We start from the raw sequence: 26,477 nt of genomic DNA, 5'->3' as shown, positions 1-26,477 counted from the left end.
TCAAGTAAAAGAAAAACAAATATATGGCTAACTACATACGAGATTTATAGCCCTTGCCTCATAAAAATTTATATAAAAAAGGTCCCATTCGAATGCAAAGATTCTCCAATCTTCGTGTGCCCTAAGGAGTGAAAATGTCTAAACTCCAAAATAAATCAATTAAACAACTTTAAAAATTGAAAGAGAAAAAGGAAAAAAATTCCCGACCCTCATCACTCTAAAAGAACATTCATAGACTTTTTTTCCTAATTTGCATTTCCCGAATGGGAAATTTCACGACGAAAACAAAGTAATTATATTAATTTCTTTTTTCTTGTGTATTTTTTCACAAAAAACTGCTAGTAGAACAATCAAACAAATAAAGAAAACCAATTTTTCCGGTCACAAGTTCCTTGTTGTTTGATGTATGTGCATTATTAAACGATGGCATTTTCTGAAGGAAAAGGGTGATTTATTTCAGTACAGATACAATGGGAGACATTATTTTCCGAGGCTCAAATCTATACGAAAACTTTCCAATTTTTATCGTAAAAAGTTTCTAAACTGAAGCGATTGGTTTTAAAGTAAAGTCTTTGTTGGAAATGGAAGGTTAAAGAAAGAGAAAGACCTGTGAAAACTCAAAGAATTCTTTTGATTGTGATGAAATTTTTATACGGCCTTTTAAATATAGCATGCCACTTCGATTCCTACCCTACTTCAGACCAATTATCACTTAACCAACTTAAACGTTTTGTCTCAAGAAGGTGCTTTCTTCTTAAACATAAATTAACCCTCAAACATAGCTTTAGCTTTAATTTCGAGAAACTTTAAGTTTCTAAACATACTTAATTGGCCAGTCGTTATGGTGTACTTCAGGTTATGAAATCCAAGCTTATTAAACTAGGAACCAACTTTCCTACCAACTCTAAACGTGACCTAATTTCCGAACTTAAGAGTCTCCGATAGGGAAATAACTTCCTCCCAGCAACAAATGGCATCATTTATCAACCGAAGTTTTATCCAGACTATCTGAGATGGGATTTTTAGTTCGACGTCTATTCGGATGCCAATTTTCTAAATCGAAAAAACGAGAAAGGAAAATATAGGATAACACTCTGGAATGGGCCGACAAGGAGTTTATTTATGTCGAGGAAAATCCCATTGTATTGTGAAGAATACAGTCGGTTATAAGAAATGCAAAGCAGCTAGATTTATTTTAAGGGATAATTTGAAGTAAAACACTCGGAGGGGCTGAATAGAAACATATAAAATAACGTTAAAAGCTATTATATCAGGACTTTATTATAGAAATAGAATTGCCCTTTTTAACTGCTTAACGTGGATAAATGTCAACACCACATACCGACCTCACTCTGTTAGCTTGATATTAGTCCGTTACACTCAGCAGAAGGCACGTGCGAGAAACACGATAAACTCTTTTTGAAACCAGCCGAAACTCACACCAGACAAGGTAACCGACGAAACATTCAGGTTTCTCTAATCTTTGATCTTGCCGAAATTCGCGTTACAATCAATTCAATAATCAATCAAAACTTCTCCTTCAAGAATGTGTACACTTAATTCTTATCAGTAAATAAGTTCCTAAATTTGACAACACATCCAAAAACCTCTCACAAAGGCGAAAGCGGGCATATTTGCCCTCTTGACCATTTTATATGAACGCTCTTATGCACTTTTAATGACTAATTTTCTGTGAAGTTCACTGATTCCTTTTATATCCAGGTAAAAAATCAATTGTCCGCTACAGAAGCAGCACAGGCGAATGCAAACACGCTGATATTGGAAGGCTTAAATTCGATGATTTAATACCTAGGACTTAAACGCGGATTAAAATCCATAGCACTAAGGCCATCAAAGTCACATAATTCATGTTTAAAAAAAAATGTCTGGATTAAACGACCGGTAATTCGTCTCGTAGCCAAGCGGTGCTGCTGATAATACTGGCAGCGTATATGTACACGGCGCGATGATAAGTATGCCGCTTGAGGTTGCTGCAAGAGGCGTGCAGAGTAAGATTTTTTGAGGTTAGGGAAGAGTGAAGAAATCTCGGAAACCATCAGTTTCCGATACCAGAAACTACTTCAAAGATCGCTCTTTGGAAAGACATTTCATAAACAAGGACACTTTGCTTTTAGCGCGTTCTTTTACCTCTAAAATGTTATCGTAAGATGTTATATCGGACGTTTCGATTATACCTCAACGTCGCTTCGTATTTTTTTAATAGAAAAAATACATCAGTGTATACATTGCCGAGACAACTAGAAGAAAAGTCGTTTCTTGTAACTTCTTTGGGCTAATTCTATATACTGAAGCGAAAAACGTCAATTCCCCAGACTTCATAATTTAAGAAACTTTTCGCAACTTCAACTAACTAAACAAATAAAGGCAATTTCAAGTAAACAGCGTAATTATTCCGCCCCCATGATTTTCCACTTCATCTAGATTACTACAAGATCCTCCCAACTAAAATTATAATGAATTTTACGAAGCCACAGAAAAATTCGAAGTTGACTTAAGAGAACGCAAAAGCCAGGCACAGCAGCAAGTGTTACATGAATAATACATTACAGTTTCTATTTCCCGTTTCCGGGCGGCTCCAGTATTTAATTCCTGCTTCTGCATCGCGGCTGATTAAAGACATTCTTAGTTGAAACTCGATATCGGATGTTCGTATTAGAAACTTGTCTTCATAAATTATGTATTTGAAAGATTTTTAATAATGGAGAAAGTTTCGAGGCGATTCTCGTGACTAAAACAAACGGGGATGCTGACCAAAATGCATATGATTAATTAACCCTCGCAGCACTGTATCTACACTACGAGAAGGGCTTAATCTGGTCCTAGGCTAACTTTAGCTAATGCAAAACAATTTGAACATAATTAACGTTTCCAGTTGGCCAAACTCGAATGTACTATTACACGCAGCAACAGAATTACTGCGTAGCTGCCAGGCATTTCTCGCTGCAATCATACCCTGAAATTATACGCTTTGTCATCAACTTAAACCCCGTGTCCTACCATAACGCTAGGATTTAAACTACAACAGAGTCTGACCCAAAAACCGACTCTTTTGATTAAAACACCGTCAATAATTCAGTCCTGTTGCACTTCACCCCGGCATGTGACGCGGTTATGTCCTAACGGGACTCCGCGACCCCTTCATTTGGCACCGGGCCAGACAAGGTCGTGTTCAACCCCACAAATGTGTTCTGAGCGAAATATCGTGCAAGGTCGGTCTTACATCCCGGGTATTTCCATCAGTATAATAATTAGAATGCAGAGAAGGAGTTTATTATGAATATCGCAACATTGCAACTCTAATTCGCTTCGTCTTCAACCAGAATGGCGGAATATGAGCCGGTACGGCATCCCGGATATTTCCAGCAGAATATTTTTCTAACTTCAGCACTACTGGTCGTAATATTAGAAGGTATGATGCACGTTTACTTGGAAAATGGCAACATTGTAACTCTCTTTTGTCTTCATCATCATCAATCAGGATGACGGAATTTAAGTGAGGGCGTTGATGGGGCCAAGTAACAAGCATTAGGTCAGGTAACAAGCATGCGGTTTTAAATGTCATGTTAGGGGAGGAAATGATTGATGATTTGTTTAAACTGTTTAGTTTTTTTAGTTAAAATTCCCTCATAATTTTTTTTAAGGAGTAAGTGTGGACTCACGCGGTATAGTTTTGTGAGAAGTTAATGCAGTTATATCAATAAAAGAGAGATCAAGTTGAAGATTTGTCGGAACTGCTTTTGTCCGTTTTTCTTTAAAAAAACTATCTTTTTTCCTATGTTATTTAAAAACTGCCTTCAAATATGAAAAAAGATTATTATGAAAAGCAGTTAGAGAACCCCAAATGGCATTTGAAGTATCTTCGCCATAATTTACTTAGACGAAATTAGCTTCGAATAAGTCCAGCATAAGATTGAACGCATATTCTCCAAATTAGGTTGTGGAAAACTTCTAAAATTATTTCACGCGAATGGTGAACTTTTTTAGATCAAGTTAAAAAAAGCGAACATCCCAAGATTCAAAATTATCGAGAATATTAGGAAATTTAATATCTAAAATTCAACATTTCTGTTTTTATCTGTTCTATTATTATCGGAAAACTGCAATGTTAAAAGGTTATCACGTATCGTGAGCTTATGATATCACATCTTCAAAAGTCAGAAGTACTCAGTAACTTAATACTATTGTTAGCTGTGCTGGGAACACTGCAAAAAGTATTCTATAACGGGTGTGTTCTCGCATTTATATTAAGAAATTTAGCAAGATAAATTATGGTGTCAGCTCTATATTAATATAAAACACCGAATTGGTTTTTTAAGCGGTTATTATCTTTCTTTGCCAAACACTGAGACCGTTCGTCTACTAAAAATGCGATAATCCTGGAGATTATTTGGGAAGCGCCTCGTTTCTTTGTCGATTTAAGCCTAGCTTTGTTTTTTTTACTCGAAATGTTGGTAGAATTTCATCCAGGTGGACAAAATCTCGTTCTTTGTGCCATTTTCCAGAAATTAAAATAACACGAATGAGAGCACATTCTCCAAAATAAAAACATTGAAGAAAACAATGAATGAGAACCCCCAAAACTGAATTCGCCACCTGGTGAGGGAAACGTAAACGTAACAAAGCGAGTGCAATTCAAGGATATAAGTGTGTTTGAAATTCGTGCTAATGACTTGTTACCAATTAAATTGTCCATTTGATCGCAAACGGCGACTATTTGCGATAGATCACATTATTGTGATCAAGCCTGAATATGAATTTTTCGTAATTAAGTTTTTTCTTTTTAAATATTCATCTTTTCACAGGTAACGAGCTTCGGTAACCTCGTCGAGTATGTTCATTTAATAAAAGTGACAAGAATTCTTAAACGATGAAATCTTGGCTTGACCTGAAAACTCGACGATGATGCCATCGAGTATGCACTTCGATATCAAGATTTCTGAAGTTTTAATTGGATCAGAATTTTCTTTAGAAGCAGCGTGAAAATGAAGTAATAAAAACAATGGCGCATTCGCCATATTCCGAATTAAAATGTTCAATATAATTAAGTGATCTGGATTTAGTATGGACGAGACATACGGATTTCTCTATTCATTTTTTTTGTTGTGCGATAAATATAAATTCTCGTACAATACAAAATGCCGTCGTTGACCAACTTCTACTCTCGAATATCGAAATTCGAGTAGATCCTTCAACATTGATAACAGACAGTCACGATTAAACCAAAGAACTACGGAAAATGCTTGGGAGTTACAATATGGACAAAAAAACTGAAACTCCCTAAACACATTCGAAATATGGGAGTAGAAGTTATTAAGCTGACAAAACAGTTTTGATCACTCTCATACGAATGTCAATGAACTAATATCAAACCCGTAGAAGAGAAAAAGAAGATGGAACAAGTGCATTTGCAGACCATTGTTAGACACCTATTGAGGATAAATTCAATGGAAAAAAAACTGAATAATACACACCAACAACTCAATCAATTGCCCTAAGGGTGATCACAAGGCATCTCGGTGACCTGCTCCATATTTCCCCCGTGTACCAAAATATGTACCCCCATTTAATACGACAAGGAAATTTCCAAAGTTTAAAAAAATATAACAAAACCGAGTACGCGTTCGCCATGTGGTCCATAAAAATATTCCATTTCACTGAGGTAATCTTAACCGTTATCAACAGGAGCCGTGATACTCTTTAGAGTTATTTTACAAAATTAGGAAACTCTCGCAAGACCATTTCGACGGTTCTAAACATTTTTCCATCGCTAATACAGAAAAATTGGACGACGCTGTCGTCTTGGCGGTATGATACGATTTTAGGTCGCATTTTGTCAGCTTTTTCAGAGTAGTTCAAGCAATCTTCCATCAAAATGGGATTGATTTTCATCAGAAAAAAAAAGGTGCCTGATAAATGATACGCTAGAGTTTTTATGAGATTCACTTGGGCAAAGCACTTCAGAGCAATTACGGAAAGAAAATCCCCCCGACCGACATCCAATACGTCACTTCTGACATAATAGTTCATTGGATTCCGCTTTGTTGCACTGTTCCGATCCCCTTTTCACTTGTTATTTTCGCATTCTCCGGGCGCCCAAAGCTGGAGACGAGGGGGAGCATTTTTCCGGGCATCATCGTCGACTTGTTTCAGACGAAAAGGATTTTCCCCATAAGAGAGGAGAAAGACATCAATGTTTAGGATGAGGATTGTAGATTTTATTCGAAATTAAATTGTACGAACCTCAAAGCACTAATGAGGCCAAAATTTGGGTTTAATGCATCAGAAGAGGTGGCATCTGCTTGAAAACGGTTTTGTTAGAAACTTGTCATTGCAAATTCCTATTTCTATCACCGCTAAGGGATTTGCTTGCAACGATATATCATTTCACTGAATAATTTCTCAAAGCTCTTGACGTTATTTGCATGTCGTAGGATTATGTGTGTTTAAAGCTTCGAGAGGATGTTTAAGGTTATGGCCAGAGCATATAGTACTTACATTGTACAGAAATAGAATTTTTCAAAGTATTATCCATAGAGAAAATGTTGGTTCAATATCGCACATCTAAACATTATTTTAATTGACGTTTTCCATGCATTTCCCACATGGGGGGGGCAATAAAATGTGATTAAATTTTTTAGTTTTACTTCGGTCCATTGTAATCACAAATGAAATTGTGCACTAATTGTTACGCTCGTTTCGAAAACACAATCGAATTGTTCCATTCCCTGTAATCGTATGTTCATGTGTCACGGGAATATTGGTATAAAGCCACATGGATTTTGACATAAATTCGTTGGTAAAATCGAACACAAAAGAGAAAAATTAAATTAAAATAAAAACATTTTGTAGTTGAATCTGTGTCTCAAACGTCCCGGTATCATTATCATCTCCTTCTTTTCTAATCCTTACAACTTTTCTTTCCGGTGTTGCTGTTACCTTCGATTTTATCGAATGACTCGACTACCTTATAAGTACGGAAAACAAAAACATTTTATATCTCTTCAAACGTGGATTTTCTGAGGATGAAAAATCTCGAAAATCTTTATATCGTCTCTAATCTGGCTTAACGTTTCCAGTAGAAGTTCAATTGAGAATTCATAAAATTTCTCTATTTCAATATTTCTTTTCGTTAAAAAAAATCATTTTAACATATCACACTATATATAAACGTCGAAACATTCCACAATCCAACATCTCTCGTATATTTCACCCCTGCACATTATTCCTTATCAGAAACTTACTTTGATAGGAAATCTCCCTTAAATACCTCGTAACATGAAGATGACATTCTTTAATGTGTGATATAACCTTCGGCAATGTGGGGATCGGGGTACACAACAACTGACGAGTGAAGATAACAAGCATGTCTGAGAATTGCTCCTTCTAGGTCTAATGGGAATTTAAGCGATATGAAGGCCCCATTTCGCTAAGTCTAGCTGAAGTTATTCTCAATAAAAATATAATTATTCTCATCTTAAGACTCTACATCATGTAATCTAAAAAAGTAAATCCACTTTTGCCTCTGATAATGCTATATGACGCAAAGAAATGGTGTGAGGAGGGTGAGGAGGGGGGGTTGTACTGGACCTAAGTAAGTTTCTCAAAAGCAATTAAAAAAGAATTACATTCTCATGGTGGGAAATCACTAGTTACCGCGTTTCAATTTTATTGTATTTTTGAGTGACTCGACAGCTTTTTAATCTTATACAAATTTTTCTCGTCAGCCCATGGCGAAACTTTAAGCTTGGAGAGGTGCCCAGAACACCGAAATGAGCCTCCGTATTTTTATTAGCTTTCCCGGAAAGTTATCTGCCCATTTGCATTTAAATGTTCTTTTGTATTCCTCTTTTTCGGCTGAAAATTTTTACGAAAAGTCGGCAATTCTAATCCGTCTTTATTTTTATTGAGTTATTTGCCAAGTTGGTCGTGTGACCGCTTAAGCATGAACTCGCAGTAAAATCGGAAAAACCACTTTACAGTAATGCAGCGTTTACCACAACAATTTCCCTATAAACTGACAGATGAGTTTACCCATTCCATGTGAGAATACTACTCATCTATCAAGAAGTAATAATACGGAATTTCACGCCACTTATTTATAGGTCAATTTATTCGTCTATCCTCCTCCATTTAACAAAAGTTTCCCGGTCTGACGTGAAGACATAATTAATCGGACGCAGGCCATATTATCATATAATCTGGTGTCTCTCCAGGAAAAGCTTAATCGCTGAGAAAGCACGGAAAGCTCGACATGTCAAAATAAATACGAAAGGCGAATTTGTTTAAAAAGAAAATACCTAAATGTCAAAACACTGACTGTGCAAGCTGAAATTTCTAAAATTATTTCTTTCACAGAGCACACCAAGGGACATCTTATTCAAAATATCACTGGGGTGAATACGAGTTCTTAGATCATCGATGGAAAAAATTGTTTTTTGAAATTTCTCTACAAATATAAAAAATCGCATTCCATTTCTTTTATTGCCTGAACAATTTCTTAAGTGGATTTCTCTTGATAATCGAAAGAGTTACTTTGGTTCAAGATAATTTTTAAGCAACATGTTGAAAATATCAAAAAAGAGAAAAATATTGTTTTAACTCTAACTTGCAAACGTTCCTAGCACCTTTCAGAAACGGCATTAAACACTATGCCTCACTGAATATAAAGGCTTAAAGAACAGTCAACAAACTTTAAATCAAACTGAAAGTGCATTTGGGAACTTTGGTAAACAAAAAAATGATTTTTAGTCATAAATTCTTGACTACATGCAAATGCACACTTGATTTGATATTCAGAACGCTAAGTTTTAGTCGCGTTTATTGGTGAAAGTAAGGCAATTATGCGCAATGTACTGTTCATTTTGAATTTGCTTAAAAATTTATTTTGCGAATTTTATATCCAAAGTGCTCAACTTGCATTTTTCTGTTCTTGAGAAATAAATTCCCAATTTTTTGCATCTCGTTCATTTATGTTTTTTTTTAATGTGAATAAATCAATACCAACAATTAAAATGTATAATTATTGAATAAATTAAGTCAGGAACATAAGGTGAGTCGATATTTTGAGACATCTAATATACCACCACTCCTAACGCGAAATCATTATCAACCCTACGGTAGGGACCCGTTTGATGAGTCTCTGTACTGAATAAACAGTGAACCTAAAAATATCAATTAAACGTAGCGCAACCCACTCCGACATTTTCTTTTTTTAATTTGTTCACGCATTGGTCAAACTAAAATTTCAAATTCTTTTATTCCTTTTCACAATTACATTGACATGAGCGAAAATAAAATGTGAAACTTTCTATTTCTTATTTGTCCTTGTGATAACAAAACGTCCGTTTTTAAGCTGCTCTCTTCACGCAATCAACATCTACTCACCTCCTCTGGCCTGTCCTCCTGAAAACCTCATCTCCAACTCCTTCTGGCGGTGCGGGTCCGGTCAAAATTATCGCCCTCTTAGGCGTGGGTTCTCGACCAACCTGCACACAGACAAAAACACCGGCATCACTTTTGTGAACACGTTAAGCAAACCACGTAAGTGACATGACGTAACGTCGACGAATGAACAATAATTTCGCACTACAGTTATGACAATTTCTGTCTGAGTATAAGTGATGTTTTTTGGTGATGTTTCTGTCTGTATGCGAGGCGCAGAAAGAGTTTGGAGAGAAAGTTTTTATTTATATATATTAACGACATGGTTACTATATATATACTGGGTGTTTTTGGGTAGAACAATGATTGTGGAGACCTAGAATCAAACATAACAACGTATTATTAGGCTAAATACAGTCTCTAACAGACATGCTAACACTAAAGCACATTGTTCTACTCAAAAAACCGGTTGGTGTGGCTGTTACAGTGTATCCTGGGTTCATGTGTTTTGTGAGGAAATTTCGTGGCAATAGATTCGTCCCAGAACATGGAAACTGCGAGTCCCGAAGCCATCACTGGCAACCTCACGATTTTAATTAGTTTGTTAAATTAATCCACATAAATCGAAATGAAATTCGAGAGCTGTTCCGGGCCTGGAATTAAGCCAGGTTATTACAGCGCCAGTGCATAATCGCAGAGGGTTCAGCCCTTAATTCCTACGTAGTCCTATTTATCAAGGCAGTCTGTGCAGTCATTTGTAATCGTCGTTGTTTTAATAAAAGGTTTAATTAAAACATTTCAACGCTGCGAAACAAAAACGTTGATGCGATTCACGCACGAGATATTCGTTAAAACGCGGAAATATGAACAATTTCTCGTTTGCGCATAATGCAGCCTTTCAAACTGCAGTCATTTCCACCATAAGCTGTTTTTAATTGTTTTTCTTTTATATGGACTAGAAGTTTCCCAAGTTCCGTACTACGGTAATGATGGCGAAATCCGGCAATGTGGAAATCTGCCTTGGCTACACGGAATGGGAGGTAATTTGTCGTAAGTAACACAATGGAAAAAAAGTATCCGAAAAGGATACGCGAAATGAAAGGGACACATATAGTGTAAAGGGCCGATTTATATTTTATATTGCCGCTTTCGATTTAACGTCATTTGATTCGCGGAATGGAAGGAAAAACGATTGTTAGAAGTTATGCGTCAGCTGTCAATGCGTTACGTCGACGCGTAGTAAACACCCGTGCTACTACGCGTGGATCAGAGTTACACGAAGAAAAACACTCGCGCAGCAGTTGACACATCGACGTCACACGACGAGAAACGGTCACGTCACGGTGACATACCTGAAGTTACGTAATGGGAGACGGCCTTAAGCCCCTCGTAGACTGTAGACATACTGTCGAGCGATAATTTAATTGGCTGCTTACAAAGATATACCCACCATGTGTGAGCGCGCATTCACCAATTTTAAATCGACCCACAAATGCATGCACATGATAATGAAATCCGATCCGACTAAACTGTCGGTCTGCTGTTCATAGTTGGTAGTCTATGGGGCCCATGAGTCAAACGAGTCTTCACTGCAAAGTACACAGCTCTGGCTCCTATACCTTGTATTGTTATATCGATTTGCACATAAATAATTCATAAACCCGTCATTACTGGAATGCCACCATTAGCCAGAAAATACGATGTCCGACAAAGTTAGTTACCCTTGTCAATAAACCACGAGTCAATAAACATTACCCATTATCCCCTATCCTGATGACATTTAAACTGGAATGTATGCACGTTTCAAATGGAATAACAAACTCTCATTATTAACGCATACCGTTATTGCTTGCGTACACAGAATTTCATGTACAAACTTGCAATGCTAAAACGAATAATTTCCACTTTCCATATACTGGTTATAATACAATAAAATTCGTGTGCACAAAGGGTTCTAACCAGGACATATGCAGCAGCACTGCATGTAGATTCATTCTTTAGGTGTTGCTTCTGTAATATTAAAATGCCGTCGGCGGCTTGATCCTGTGAAAGCCGCTTGGAGATTCGGGAGTAATCTCTTTGGAACGTTTTTCATTGCTTGGATGGGACCTTCTTAAGTGTATGGTTTTACGAACAAATGTCAAGGCCCAGTGTCTCTGTCAACGTGACTGTTCTGCAAGATAAACGCACGTTTGGATGGTGGGTCACTTCGTCAGAAGCATGTTTTAAAGGGGAGTTAAGGATAGGGAGTGGATGAGAGCATTAAAAACTACTTAAAAAAAGATTGATACTAATTCTTTCCGTTTTAGAGGTCCTATTTTTGAAACTGCCTAAAAAACTAACTTTAAAAGCACAGCATAATGAATCGATTCAAAATTCATCCTCGATTTTGAGGAAGTTTTTCGTCAGACTTGTCGAACGACTTTGATTTCCGAACTCTACTTAGAAAAGGCGGAGTTTGTGGGCGAATCTTGCAGCTTTCAAATTGCACAAAATACAGGAACGTAATTAATTTCGCAGGGTTTTCGGGAATTTTCAAAAAGTGACATATTGACATTTATCCTTGATTTTTATGACTCATATCCTTGTGGAACGACCCTGATTCATCTAATTAACTAAATCACAAAATCGAGAGTTATAAATAAATCAGTTTTTCGTTGTGCTTTCAGAACTACTCTAGAAACTTTAAGGAAAAGTTACGCTACTAACTTCTCTGGAATTACAAGGCACAAAGCAGATTTGGATAGATAATGGTGTGTGCTTTTTGAAAATTCCTGGTAACCCCGAGAGACCAGCCATTCTCTTGGCTTTTCTATTATTTTGAAGTTTGACCATTTGCCTAGAAAAATAAAAAAATAATAAAATTCTCTAAACTAGGACTAGAGGAATAAGAAGGACTTAAACGAAGTGACAGAAATCAAGTGAAAAGATACATTACTGACTTTTATGATATTTACACATTTAGATGAGTCTACGCCAGTCTTTAGCTAGGTTTGAAAAACTTCACTCTTACGTAAATAGAATCATTACATCAAGCGAGCCTTTATATGTTTCAATTTTGAGGTATTTTTATATTGATAAATAGGCAGACATAAAAACTTCATCTTCTAGCCAATCACATCAGTAAATTACCAGATTCCGGTCTTCGAAATGGGTGTTTTACTCTAGCACTTTCGAAAGCCTCAATATTAAGTTCCTCAAAAAAAAATCCCAAGGCCATCGAACGTCAAAAAAGGCATGCATCATCAGTCATTAAATTTTCGTAATACCTTTGTCTTTCTTATATTTATATAACGACTTTTAAGCATTCCTCCTTCCCATTCAAAGTTCTCATCACAGCTTCGAGTCTTGACATAACGCCTTTCAAAAGGGGTAATGCTTCTCGTGGGGTAGCGTTTCAATCAAAGGCGTGAAACTTTGCGCCCTTGCGTGACTAGATGCATTAAACTTTCTTGGGTATATTCCAGCTTATTGGGATAACTTTTCAACGGCCTCTTTGAGGGCGAAATAGCCCTAAATAATGAGGAACTTCAAAAATGAAAAAACGACTCAAAACTCGTGACAAAAATAAACATTTTGCAACATTCCAATCTGGATTCCTCAGAAAAGTGCATAATAGCACTTTTACAATGTCTGCATAATAGCAAAAGGGCAACACGTGCTATAGTGTCACCATTATTAACTTTTCATTTCGAGCAGTATTGAGTTATCCGCCATGTCAGGGAAATACATGCAAAATAAAACAAGAGGATGTAATCGTGTACCTGGTCATCTTCAAAGGCATATTCATGCACGTATGAAAATTTAATTTTTCAATCCGAGAGTGGATTTCTCCATTCCGCCGTAAAACGAGACACAAGATGCGAGTGCGAAAAGCAATTTGTCTGTAGAGGAATTCAATTTGTCCCATTCAATATTGAACATTTTGGGAATGAAGTCAGAATTTCTTGGCAATCGCTGTATCTCGAAGTTTAAGGGATTAGATTTAGAAGCCTACTTTCGGGGTATCTTTGATTATTAAATGAGGAAATTCACTCTCAAAAAATAACAATATTTGTTTAAAAATATATCGGAAAATCCCACAACTCTCAGCCTACATCGGCCTGAATAGTAAAGCAGTCAGGCATAGCAACTCGGAAAATTGCAAAACAACGTCAGTTCCAATGGATTGGTAAATGGGATTTCAGGATTTCCGTATACGGATTTAGTGCGACGATCGTAAACAACTTAGGGTTATGAAGGTTATCGATAATACGGAGGTTTCGGTCATTGAAAAAGTAATCATCAGGCTAGTGAACGATCAATCTAAGCCAAAAGGTAAAGAAACCCTTAAGAGACTTCGCACATAACCCTCGTTCATCATTTTTCGTCGAATTTGTCGGATCATTCGTTCCCCTGTAATGAGAAAACGAACATTTTTGTAAGAATGTACTTTAATATTTATTGCATTTTTCCGCATCGTGACGTCTTGATTTATGGCCGGCAATTTTTTCTTGACTTCTTATTTGTGATCTTCAAACATGAGGTCATTAAATATCGATTGGTACAGTTTGGACTCTTCTATCTGATACATGACGTTTCAATCACGGCGGATCCATCAAACTGGAAAATTGGCTATCGGAAACAATTCTGCTAAATAGAGGTATTTTCCGTACCACCGGATTCTGGTCGCTTTTCCATCAGCCGGGCTTTTCGATATATGGAAATTTGCATCACGCAGGGAAAAAGGCTGACGATCCCTATTATTAATAAGCCTCCGGGAATGTAAGGCTGTAAAAATCCACTGAACAACGCGAATGGGTAGTTTAATGTGAGCGTTGAACCAATTAACGACGTTTAATTTGTTTACGCAGATTTAGAGGTTCTAATTTTGAGCTCAAGCACGAAAACACGAACGTTAATAGGAATTATTATTATTATTTGGAATTGAAATGATGCCAAATGAAAATCCCGTACATCCTGCAATTAAACAACATGGAAAAGTATGTTCGAAACACTTCAGATTTGCCAGAAGTTATCATTTGTCCTGCGAGGTCATTAAAATGCTTTCAGTTCAAAGATTTAATCGGCTTCGACCAGAAAAGTGATCTGTGGAAACCAAAGGTTGGGCACTTCATGATAAAGCCATTTACGCAACATGCGAACCGGCACATTAGAAGAAGTTTTTAGTGATTTTGGACACCGAGTCTTCCACGGTATATGCGACAATATTTGCCATATCGGTTTGGCATATAATGCGACTTTTTTCCCAACTCAACTTTCGAGGAAATGGCGTAAAACGTGCAGAAACTACAGAAAAATTGGTGATTTGAGATTCGTCATAAGATCATATTAGTCAAAAGTGAAAAACAACACCTTAAAAATTTCAAATTATGCTCCAATATCTGGACGACAAATGGATTAATTGCATTAAACCATGATTCAAATGAACGATTTGAATAAAGTCTATGATCCATCACAAATACGGTAATAAATATACATATCACTCACTTATAACTAACATCTGTTGCGTTTGCTTAACAAAAAATTATTAAATCAAGGAATCCAGATTTGCAGGCTTATCCACATGGTATACACCCCTCAAAGCAGCATATCATTAAACTAATTCACTTGTACACGACCATATGACGCGCTTATCTGAATCTGACACCCGGCCGTCATGTAAGTGGCCTCTTAACAAGCAGCCGGGGTAATTGATTTTGATAGTCGGTCAATTACGGGCTCCCCATAATTGAATCCCTCCTTATAATTACAAATCACGTTCTGGATAATGTGAAGATTAAGCCATTATTGATCGGAATTACTATAAGCGAACTGTAAGAAATTTGAATGGAAATCAAATGTATAATCTTTCATGGAATATTTAATCTGCAAGATTAAAAAAAGGGTGGAATGGAATGCAATCAAATAATCAAACATATATATTCGTTGAGAAAAACTTGAAGGTATTTACTAATGGCAGATGCTATATATCTCTGTAATTGTGGACATGGAAAAACGCTTTTTGATCATTTTTTTTATTTAGACAATGTTACATCTTTATTTTTTAAAAGAATTCGAATTATCTCCATCTCTCTCTGCAACTGTGACTTCTATGTGATCTCCGAATCTGATATTACATAGCATGTATGTTATCAGAAGTAAAATATCTTCGATTTTAAAAGATGTTGGCCTGATTTAGACTACGTATCACTATCCTACACCAATGGTTACAATTCTGGGCGCAAACACTCTTCGCCCCATCCCCCTAACTCCATCTACATTAAGAAACAACGCCCCGCCTTAATTTAACACATAACCAGAACTAAAACACCCCTGATGCATTTATCCGTTTGGCAACTTTCCAGCCCATCGGAAATCATTGCAGACGACCACTTCAAGGCTTTGCCATACGTCAGGTGGCGTATTTTACCCCCAACAATGGCAACATCGAATCCTGGATAAAGGGAATCCGCACCCTCTTCCATAGGCCACAACGCCATTGTTAAATATTCCACCGGACCGCATACGATGTCACATCCTGTGGAAACCCTGTGGTTTTGCATCTATTAACCGAGTAATTAACTATTTAGGATTGGCTAAATGGGTACACTAAGTGGCGAGAGGCGTTAGTGAGATGGCAAAATTTGATTTTTTCAACTTTTTCGAATATATACTTTTCGGATTCTACAGATGGAGGTTGACACCGAACTCAGCAAAAAACCAACTTCTACTAACAAACCACAGAATCGCTCACAACTCACCGACAATAATCTCAGACGGACACACAACCAAACCTACCAAACACATTAAATACCTAGGAATAAAAATCGATCACCAAGTCAAATTCACAAAGCACGTACAAAACATGAGGACAGAAATTAAGAAAAGGACTAATTACTTTCGACTACTGACGTACAAACACAAGGGTATATCCACAAAGACAGCCACGAAAATATATAAATCCATCTGTAGACCATTACTGGACTATGGACACATGATAAGAGCTAACTCCACAGAGAAAACTAAACGGCACACACAAGCGACGGAACAAATCTCACTGAGGCTAATTACCAAAATACGTCATCCCGAGAACCCACTATAACAACCCATCCAACGACCTACTATACCAACGCACACATATGAAAAGAATAACAGACAGACTGCTACACATACGGATGAAATGGAAAAACAACCCTGACAACTGGACATTACTGACACCACTTTGCTTGACTAGACAGACCGAGCAAGCGCAGTTCCGGTTCCCCAACAAAACCCTCTACGAAACATGTGATGACATATAAAAACATATAGTTATAATCTCTAACAAATAGTATACATGCTGTAATCATGGACGGAAAGACCAAGAGGGTGGATAGCCCATTTCTTCTTTGTTTTTGAAGAAATAAATGTTATATATATATACAGGGTTATTCAGATTCGACGCTCATCATTGAGATCTCAGTAACCATAAGAGATACGAGGTGGGTTAAATTGGGGCGAAGTTGCACAATTTGGAGCTCAATAAAATGCTCTTTCAAAATTTGGAAAATTCCGATTACTTCCGGAGATATCCGTAAAAATTTTGAAAAAGCGTTTCTTTTCTTTTCTGATGTTATTTGAAAAGATAATTAAAAACGAATGGCACATTATAATTGCCACTTTTTATCTTCTACAAAGTAGTGAAATCATATTTGAAATTTGACGTTTAGATTTCCTGCAACCTGCAATTTGATGAAAATATTTAAAAAAATTATTGTGCTTTGGAAAACAAGAACAAGGATACTATGAAAACAATTACTGTCACAAATATAATTGATACATTAGTTATCCGAGATACTTGAAGTGTGATATCCCTTTACTGTGTTTAAATAAAAATGAGTTTTACGAATGAAGAAAATGAAAATTGTTTCCATAGTATCCTTGTTCTTGTTTTCCAAAGCACAATAATTTTTTTAAATATTTTCATCAAATTGCAGGTTGCAGGAAATCTAAACGTCAAATTTCAAATATGATTTCACTACTTTGTAGAAGATAAAAAGTGGCAATTATAATGTGCCATTCGTTTTTAATTATCTTTTCAAATAACATCAGAAAAGAAAAGAAACCCTTTTTCAAAATTTCGGTTTTTCACGGATATCTCCGGAAGTAATCGGAATTTTCCAAATTTTGAAAGGGCATTTTATTGAGCTCCAATTTATGCAACTTCGCCCCAATTTAACCCACCTCGCATCTCTTATGGTTACTAAGATCTCAATGATGAGCGTCGAATCTGAATAACTCTGTACATTTTTTTTTTCAGAAAAATTAGTAGTTCCAGTACGATAATGCGTTACAAGTGATAAAATTGACTGATTCTCTCATATTGTCCCAAGTAAGTTTGCGCAGTGCTATCTACTATCATTACTTATCCAATGTTTACAAAAAAAAATATGTAAAGTCGAGGCAAAGGTTTGCTTTTGAGGTCACTGAATATGATAATATAACACCTGCCTGCAGAGTCAACCAAACTTTAAAATTCAATCTTCAGAATCGTCACAATCTTCGATTGAAACTACAATGCAGCCTTTGTAGGTAAGATACGGAGGGTAGATGAGAAAACTTCTGCAAAATCTCTTAGTTACCTAGGAATTCGAATGTATTTGCACGAAGCGAAATTGATAAACGTTATAAGATTTGAATTCCGTTGCATAAATAAACTAATTAAAAAAAAATGCTTTGTTTACATTGCTATTCGTGTTCTAAATTCGTATGCTTATTTTCAAATTGTTAAGTGCGCTAGGAGACCTTTGAAATTGCCCCTCAACAATAGATCTCCACATAGTATACAAGTTTTACATGATCGTTTTTTTTATCAACTTGTTAAGTTCAAAAGTTGAGTAAAATGGAAAAACACTACGGTGAGTGCAGACCTTTTGTGTATCAATTTGTGTACCATAATTATCCGTCAATTTTGCCAGCTTCACATAAAAAAAAGGCTATTTTGACCGATTTGATGAAAAATTCGTAGTATGTGAATCATTAATAATTTCTATTTATAACCGGTACATCGTCGTAGGACTGCTTACTGATATCTATTAGTAAATCTCCCATTTTCTGCATAAAAATGATGGTATTAGGACCTATTTTGATTCTAAAGAATCCCAGACACGTACCGAACATCCCCCAAAATTGCAATTCCTAGAACCTTCGTGATGTTTCGCGATTTTTCGACACAAAGCAGGTGGTATTATGCATAAAATAAAAGCGCATATAGTCCTAAATTTTCAGTCACGTCGAGATAGGTGGGTGAGGCAGAGCCCCACGTGCCTCCGGCATGTTGCGATAAAAATTCGAAGTTCGTACGTTTTACTTTGAGCGACAAGGATGTATAAATTTCAAATTTGAGAAATGCCATGCTATTCTTAGGGTCTAACATTTCTCAGTATACAGCCGTTTGATGATGATCAATGGTAAATTACAGTGCCGGCCACAGTCATGTCCTAAAATAATGGGTACTCGGCCAGCTGCTTTACTAATGTTAATGTCACTTATTAGTATAGCACACCCAAAAATCTTATTGGACACGTTTCAAATCAGTACAATTGTCATTGGTGCAATATACAAGTGTAGGATAATCCTAAAAACCCGCCTCTGATAGAGTTGTTTCGAGGTGTACATCATATAAAATTCTGGTGTTCTGGGATGTATCAGGAAAATTAATGAAATTTGTTAATTTCGTAGATAAATCGAGCTGTCCGACGGCATAATACCGCTCCAAAATTTAAGGTTATTTGATCCATGGTCATGGTAAAGTATTTAATCCAATCTCAAAGTGAATTACGGCCATTAGCGTTGGGAACTCCACAAACGATTTTCATTTGATTCGATTTTGCACCTAAACACACAGCCCAGCAAATTCGCCCTTAATTACTCGGCAATTGTGATGGAATAATACTGTAAATTGCTACCGACCAATGAGTACATGTGAAGGGAAATAGTTAACCCAAAAATTTGAATAACCTAAGTTCGCATCTGACCGAAAGTTAGCTGTTTTTAGGAAGTTAAATCCGAATATTCGCAAACTGATTGGAAATGGATTTATAGAGCCCGATTTAGAGTGGTGGGACAGTGGAACATTTTGCACGGCTTAAAACTAAGAGGCTTTAAAAAACAGACATTAAAAGGTATAAGTGGAAGTATCTGCCCTGAAGTAATGCTTAACGGCGGTTCCGGGGCGGAAGAGGGGAGGTGGTTTTAGTGGGTAGGCGGGCGAATTCGGTTTTTCCGGAAGCTCGAATCCCACACTACCTGGCCCCAACCACACCCTGGGTCAGGTGTTTTTAGATTTCCACCTCCTCGCAAAAAAAAAAGAAAAAAAAAAGTGGAAGTATCTAAGGATTTTAGACTTCTGAAAAACGTGTACAGAAAATGAAAAAGTAGATGTAAGGTTTCATGTCGGGAATATTTGAAAAATATCTAGAAAATTCTTGGATACGTAAAAATTTTGCTTGCGATAACTTCGCACGTTTTTGAAACGTTGCGTTAACCTAGAATTCCGGAACAGCAATTCCAATACCAAAAATCTCTCTCAATACCGGTTTTGGTATGAAGTGTTGTTCTGGCATGAATATAACAATTCTGATCATAACTTTATCATTACAATATAAAAAAAAACGGTTAAAAGGCGTGCCTCACCTGTTAATATTCACGACCAGCACCATAACGATAGTCATTCTGATCCTCGCAACAAAAATAAATGTTACAGGGGCGTTATTTATATTATGCATTTGCTGCTTAATATGGAGGAATTTTCGAATTCCTAGAACCTAAGGTCCAATTACTTCTAACCAAGTTGTTTTACTAATACAGTGATTTAGTAGATTTCCATAAATCTCGTAGATCCCCATACAAACTGAAGCAATGCGATTTCGCACGCTTCGTGAAATACCTCATCTTAACTATAACTTGACAATCTATAACAGGTTTGGATAATCACTTAGAGAAGTATTTTTGATGTACTATCTACAAGATTAAAGAAAGATTAATTCGCATATGTTGACGGCATTGTCATATACAAACTGTCGACCAGCCAATAAGTTGTGATATATAATTGTGTTGGAAAAGTGTTGATTTATAACCGTGGATTAAAAACAACCTGAAATCACTTACCTAACGATACTGTGTAGTCCCAACTCTCCGAATCGTTTTTGTGAACGTTCAGTTTTTCAGGCTGAAAATAAAAAGAAAATTATACAGCGTTTTTCTACATGGATGATGACCACAAATTAATAATGCTCCGGCAATTACTACTTTCTCAGTTGTTTACATTCGGCATACACATTATTTCCACTGATTAAAATAATACAAGCACCGAAATTGAATTTACAAAAGAAGGGAACTTCATGAGCTTTCGTTTCAGCAATGAACGGATTGACATAGTGAATTAAATGATTTAAAATTTATTAAAAGTTAGCGAAGCTTTCCAATCCCAAGGAGAATGATGAAACCATCAGCAACTTGAGTCGTTTCTGTTTACCGATGGGTTCGATTTCCTGTTGACGCAAATCTCGAAACTAGATTGTGTGCAGTACTTCACTTGGGTCAAGTGAAAATTTAAGAGTTTCAGGTTTAATTAAAAACCAGAACTCTGTAGTAATCTTCACCTGCATTTAACTGCGCAGCAATCGCCAATTTAGCCTTCAGGTAATAATTAGTGGCCGCGTTTAAAGGCTATAAATTATATTTGCCTGTTAAGCCACTGAACCAATAGTGGTGAATGTTCTTAGTTCGTTTTCCCTGCTTTTGCTGTAAATTATCTGAAAAATTATATAATAATCGCAGGTCTTTTCGGTGTATTGCGTTACATACCACAGAGACCGGTAGGATTGCGTGTCGGGTCCCCTTCCCTACCACAAGCATTAAATTGATAATTTGCATTGCTAAGCTGCATTTAATGTTGTATAATACTGTCATCTTTCACGAGTAATGAGCACCCATTAGGTCGTGAATTATAAAAAATACTTTCGAAGTTAAGGGGATGAAGTATACCGAAGGGTTCGACTGACAAGAGAACCACTTATAGTTATTGCTCATTAATTAGTTTTCAAGCCGCTATGTCAAATTGCCCTATTAGTGTTGCTGAAGACTTCTTAAAAATAATTTAAGTTGACATGATATTATGAATCACGCTTTAGATACATTTGGATATTCACTATAAAATGTGAAAAATGAGACTTTATAATTACTTTCACTAGGCCTACGTCACGCATTGCCTATTTAGACGAGGAAATTAGAAACGGCCTATATCTTTAAATGGTCGTTGATTCCAAGAGTGGAGCTATCAGATTAAACAGAAGTGCCATAGAAATTTAAAAAATAATCAAAAAAATAAATACAGAATTGGACACTGAAGAAATGTAGCAGTCCAAGGGGAACTTTTTCCTGAAACCGAAATTTGAGATTTTCAAAACTTTATATTATGATTTAGTCTTGTTCGGCTCTTTGTAATCAGCCGACGATTTGAATTTCTTCGTGAACGATGGAGCGCCTCATCACTATTGCATCTCTCGAGTTCTTATGCGTTAAAGTCGGATGTTGTAGATCATTAGAGCGCAGCTAATGTAAAATTGGGAGGAAAAGTGCACTGATGAGAAATACCTTTCTCCAAGGGTTTTAGATTAGTTTAAACGAAACATCTAAAGGGAGTGAGTCAATACTAGTGGCAAGAGTTACGTGAAATTTTGTTGAACCACTGACGAAGCGTACAATTTGACACAGATTTTGAGCGGTACTGCCACTTTGGGACATAGTTAATCAAATTTTCTTGGTTGACGTAAAACTTTATAAAGATTTCTGATTTACTTACATTCATTTGGGCTATTTCATTGGAATTGCGCCGATATGGAATTGGTTTTAAAAGTTTTGGCACAGCATATTTTTACACGTTTTTGCAGATTATTCCAACGGTTTTTCCATTTTTGCCTATTGCAATGTAATTTAAAAGCATAACCATTCCGAAACCTCGATATTTTTCGCTCAAAATACAATTCAATATTTCCTTTAATCCACACGCGAGTGCAACGTATACGATTTGTATATTCGAAACATTCTCTGCTCAACATTGCGAAACAACATTGATCAGGATCGCCATCACGGTAATCAAAACCAAAACGTTTATAACCGTCAACAGTGGGTCAAATAGGTATATTCCCTTTCTTCACTCACTTTTCCTCATCAAAATTTGCTTAGACGCGTGCGTCCAGAGGGAAGTCCAAAACGACTAGAAAACGATTATTTTTGGGATCAATGATTTCGATTGAACTCATCGATCCGATTAAGTTGATAATATCTTCTCCATTATTGGAATAGATTCTTTGGCTAGCGTTGTATTGTCCTCGTTTATATACAACCATTATGGCCAATTTCTTAAGTTTGCTATATTCAAGTTAGGTAATAACCAAACACACTCTAAGAAACGTGTCTTTCACGAGGAGGAAATTATTCAGTCCATCGATTACCTTCTCGGTAAGACTTGAAAATTCAAAACAGCAAAATGGCTTAACATGAAATATATGTGCACTGAATACTGGTCAGAGACATGTCGATATCGCAAATGTTGCTCAGAGTTTACGATCCTGGCAAGCAAACAAATACTTTAAAAAATTGAAATTATAAATAATTTAGCTCCTCTGGTGACGGCATACGGAGAACCCCAGTTTCCTTGAATTACGTAATAATTCAATTGGTGAGGACAAACGACATCTCCGTACTACTAAAGAAAAGCTCCTCATCGCTCCATCGGCATTATAACAAATTCAAATATAACGTAATTAGTTGAAGATAAAGTTGAATTTCCTGTTAAAAACACAAACAAGCATTAAACTGATTGGATCATAAAAGCCGTTCCGGAAATTGGGTTAAAAAAAAAATGGAAAAAATAAATCTCTGGAAAAAATCATCGGTGTCAGTCGACTGACCCAATATTTATTTTCCTTCGATCTATTTTTTTTAGGGTTAATTGAGCGCAATCATTTGCCCTCGGGTTTAATTTCAAAGTTCAGTCGCCCAAATTAGAATTATAAATTAAGCCGAAAGCCAGGTGTGTGCTTTCAATTACTGTAATCAGATCAAGGATTTCTTTCAAGAGCGTATACATTGTTTAATAACATATTTTAGCCATGATCGACATTATTGGAGAAAAAAAAAATCAATTATCAAATGGAAAGCTACCTAATCAGGCAAGAAAACGTACTTAGGTATTAATCAAGGGTCGCATTATACGATCAAGCAAACAATGGCCGAAGCTCAATCCATTAATGCACCGAACGTTCGTTCATTGGACACTTTTGTTTACGATGTAATTAGACCAATTAGATGCAGGATATCGAAGAAGTTTTAATTAAACGTTAAGTTGGTCGTTCGTACAATTCGTGTGCTGTACAGGTGTGCCATCCGAAAATCATACTCATTTTGCAGTTTTGTTAGCTAAGTGCGAAGCGCCAGCGGACATTTCCAGAGGTATTAAAATAGTCCAAAAACATTCATTTACGTCCGATTCCGATTTGTCAAAAAGAAAAAACCTTCAAACCCACAGGACAAGCCCGTAAAACCTTAAATTAAACTAGGTGTTTGTGCTCCGTTTCCATGACAACTGTGAAACTTCCATTGAAATTGTATTATGCCAACGATGAATAATTTATTGGCTCTTTTTTGGAATGTTGCAGCTCTAAAGGAGCAAAAAATTACCGAAATGTTCTCGAGCATTCCTTTTGTTTAAAACATTAAAAAAAAAACATCGGATTAATACACCTAATGAAGATTAATAGGAATCTATTGCTTCGAAATCGTGGAATAAATTATTATAAATAGGGCTGCACAACCAAAATGCACATGCATAACAGAGCATTTCTGAAGTTTCCTAAGTGGAGCAGGCAGGATTTTCCAGAAAGTTCCTGCAGTGAGGTTTTTGTTTTAAAACTTAAGTTTTAATTGCATCTGGCAACTAACTAATAGCTCTGCGGATGTGAAATCGTAAATCGGGAAATATTTAAATTTAAACCTTCAGTTAATACGTTACGCTTACGCTACTATTTTAAAACAAATTTCGTAAAAATCTGGTAAGTTATAGGTAAGATTTTTTGGCAAAACAACCTCATCTTTTAAACTATCGAATTTATGAATTTTCATTCTCTAAGCTAATGTCACACGTGCGCCATCGTAACTAGAACTATATTTCATTGTGTGAAATTGCGTTGTATTGAGCCGGACCCGTATTCTCCCAAATAAATGGACACTTCCAGGAAAAAGATCAATACCCGATAAGTCTGGTTGTGTAAAAGCGCGGATCTAAAAATATCGCTGCAGGAAGATTATAAATGAAAAAATTCAGATGGTTCAGAGGGCCTATGTGGGTCGGTATAAATAAATCTCGGCGATAGCTTCTACTACTAGTACACTACGCCGTGTTTCATTAATAGTTAACTAATAAAACAAAATTATTTACAATTATGTATTTCACGATTTTGTACAATTTTATGTAATAAATCCACAAAAAATACTTTACAAATGAGGATTTGAGAGGTGCAATTGGGAAAAAAGTTTAGGGAATTCAACAACTTATTGAAGTGTTTGATGAAAATTAGTACGCGATGATAAAGAAATCTTAAAGCCGACTTTAAACTCACGGTTTTTTCTCAATATGAACATACAGGGTGGTCCATTTAAAATAGTCCACCTGAAATATCTTGAGTTAAATTTTTTTCTTCGTAAATCCCCGAGACAAGTCACTTTTACTTTTAATGGAGTCATCTTTAGATCATAAACTCGTAGGTTTCGAGTTATCTCCCCAATTGGGGTGGCAACCCGTTCAAGAATCTTATACACAAATATGCTGAAATTTTTTGGTTCGCCTTTAAATATTTTTAAAAAAGTGTTTGAACACATCAGTGAAATATATATATATATATATATTTTTTTTTAATAATGTTTTATTTAATTAAGTGTTCAAATTGCGATCCATTTACTTCCATTCAATAATAAAGTCTTTATTCAACGTTTTCCTGAACATTTTGTAGCATTTAGGGAATTATTTCACCTCGTGATATCACTCTTCAGTGACGAAGATCTTCTAAAGAGATAGATTGTGTTTTATAACCAACAGTTTTTAAGTGACCCCATAACAAAAAGTCCAATGGTGCTAGATCAGACGATCTCGGGGGCCATTCGATTCCCTTTTTTCAACCTGAACTGACCTGATGGACGAGTCTTACCTCAAGCTACTACAAGACTTCATCCATCCTCACATTGTGGATATCCTTGAAAACGACGATCAACTTCCAGAGAAAGATGTATTTTTTCAACAGAACGGCGCTCCGCCTCACATGCATTTCCTGTACGTAACTTTTGGATCAACATTTTCCCGACCACTGGATTGGTAGAAGAGGTTTCATTAAATGGACCCCAAGATCGCCTGATTTAACACCATTGGACTTTTTCTTATGAGGGCCTTTAAAAACTGTTGTTTATAAAACGAAATTTGCCACTTTAGAAGATCTTCGCCATGGAGTAGTGATGGCATGTGGTGCAATAACTCCCGAAATGCTACAAAATGTTCGGGAAGAGGTTGAGCAAAGACTTTATTATTGTATAGAAGTAAATGGGTCGCAATTTGAACACATCATTAAATAAAACTTTTTTTTTTATTTTCGATATATTTTACCGTTATGTTAACGTGGTTTTTTATTGCAATATTTAAAGGCAGAACAAAAAATTTCAACATACTTATAAAAAGAATTGAAATACGTTTGATTTGATGTTGACTTGACCCTCCGTGCCATTTGAAATTCTTGAAGGGGTTGCCACCTCGTTTAGGATAGCTCTACACCTACGAATTTATGACGTAAAAATGTCCCCCTTAAAAGTAAAATTCACGTGTCTCATGGTTTTCTAGGGAAAAAAATTCCACTCAAGATATTTCAGGTGGACTATTATAAATGGGCCACCCCGCATTACGAAATAATCGACACCGGGTCTACATGGACAATAGTAAAATATTGTAAGCTACGTTACGTGACAAAAATTCTGAAGGACATTTTTGGGAGAAGAGATTGTGTTAA

At 36.2% G+C, this 26,477-nt stretch overlaps 1 protein-coding gene across 1 annotated transcript in view; it reads right to left on the bottom strand.

Annotated features, from left to right (window-relative positions):
- The window catches only part of sm (smooth), an 88,703-nt gene that overhangs the window by 33,592 nt on the left and 28,634 nt on the right, over positions 1–26,477 (bottom strand). Inside the window, exon 5 of the mRNA XM_066295161.1 lies at positions 20,533–20,593. Coding sequence (XP_066151258.1) covers positions 20,533–20,593 — 61 coding nt within the window. The remainder of the gene's footprint in view (positions 1–20,532; positions 20,594–26,477) is intronic.

The sequence above is a fragment of the Euwallacea fornicatus genome, chromosome 22 (genome assembly GCF_040115645.1).
Source record: "Euwallacea fornicatus isolate EFF26 chromosome 22, ASM4011564v1, whole genome shotgun sequence".
NCBI classification, from domain to species: Eukaryota; Metazoa; Arthropoda; class Insecta; order Coleoptera; family Curculionidae; genus Euwallacea; species Euwallacea fornicatus.
This window is presented reverse-complemented; position numbering and strand designations above follow the sequence as displayed.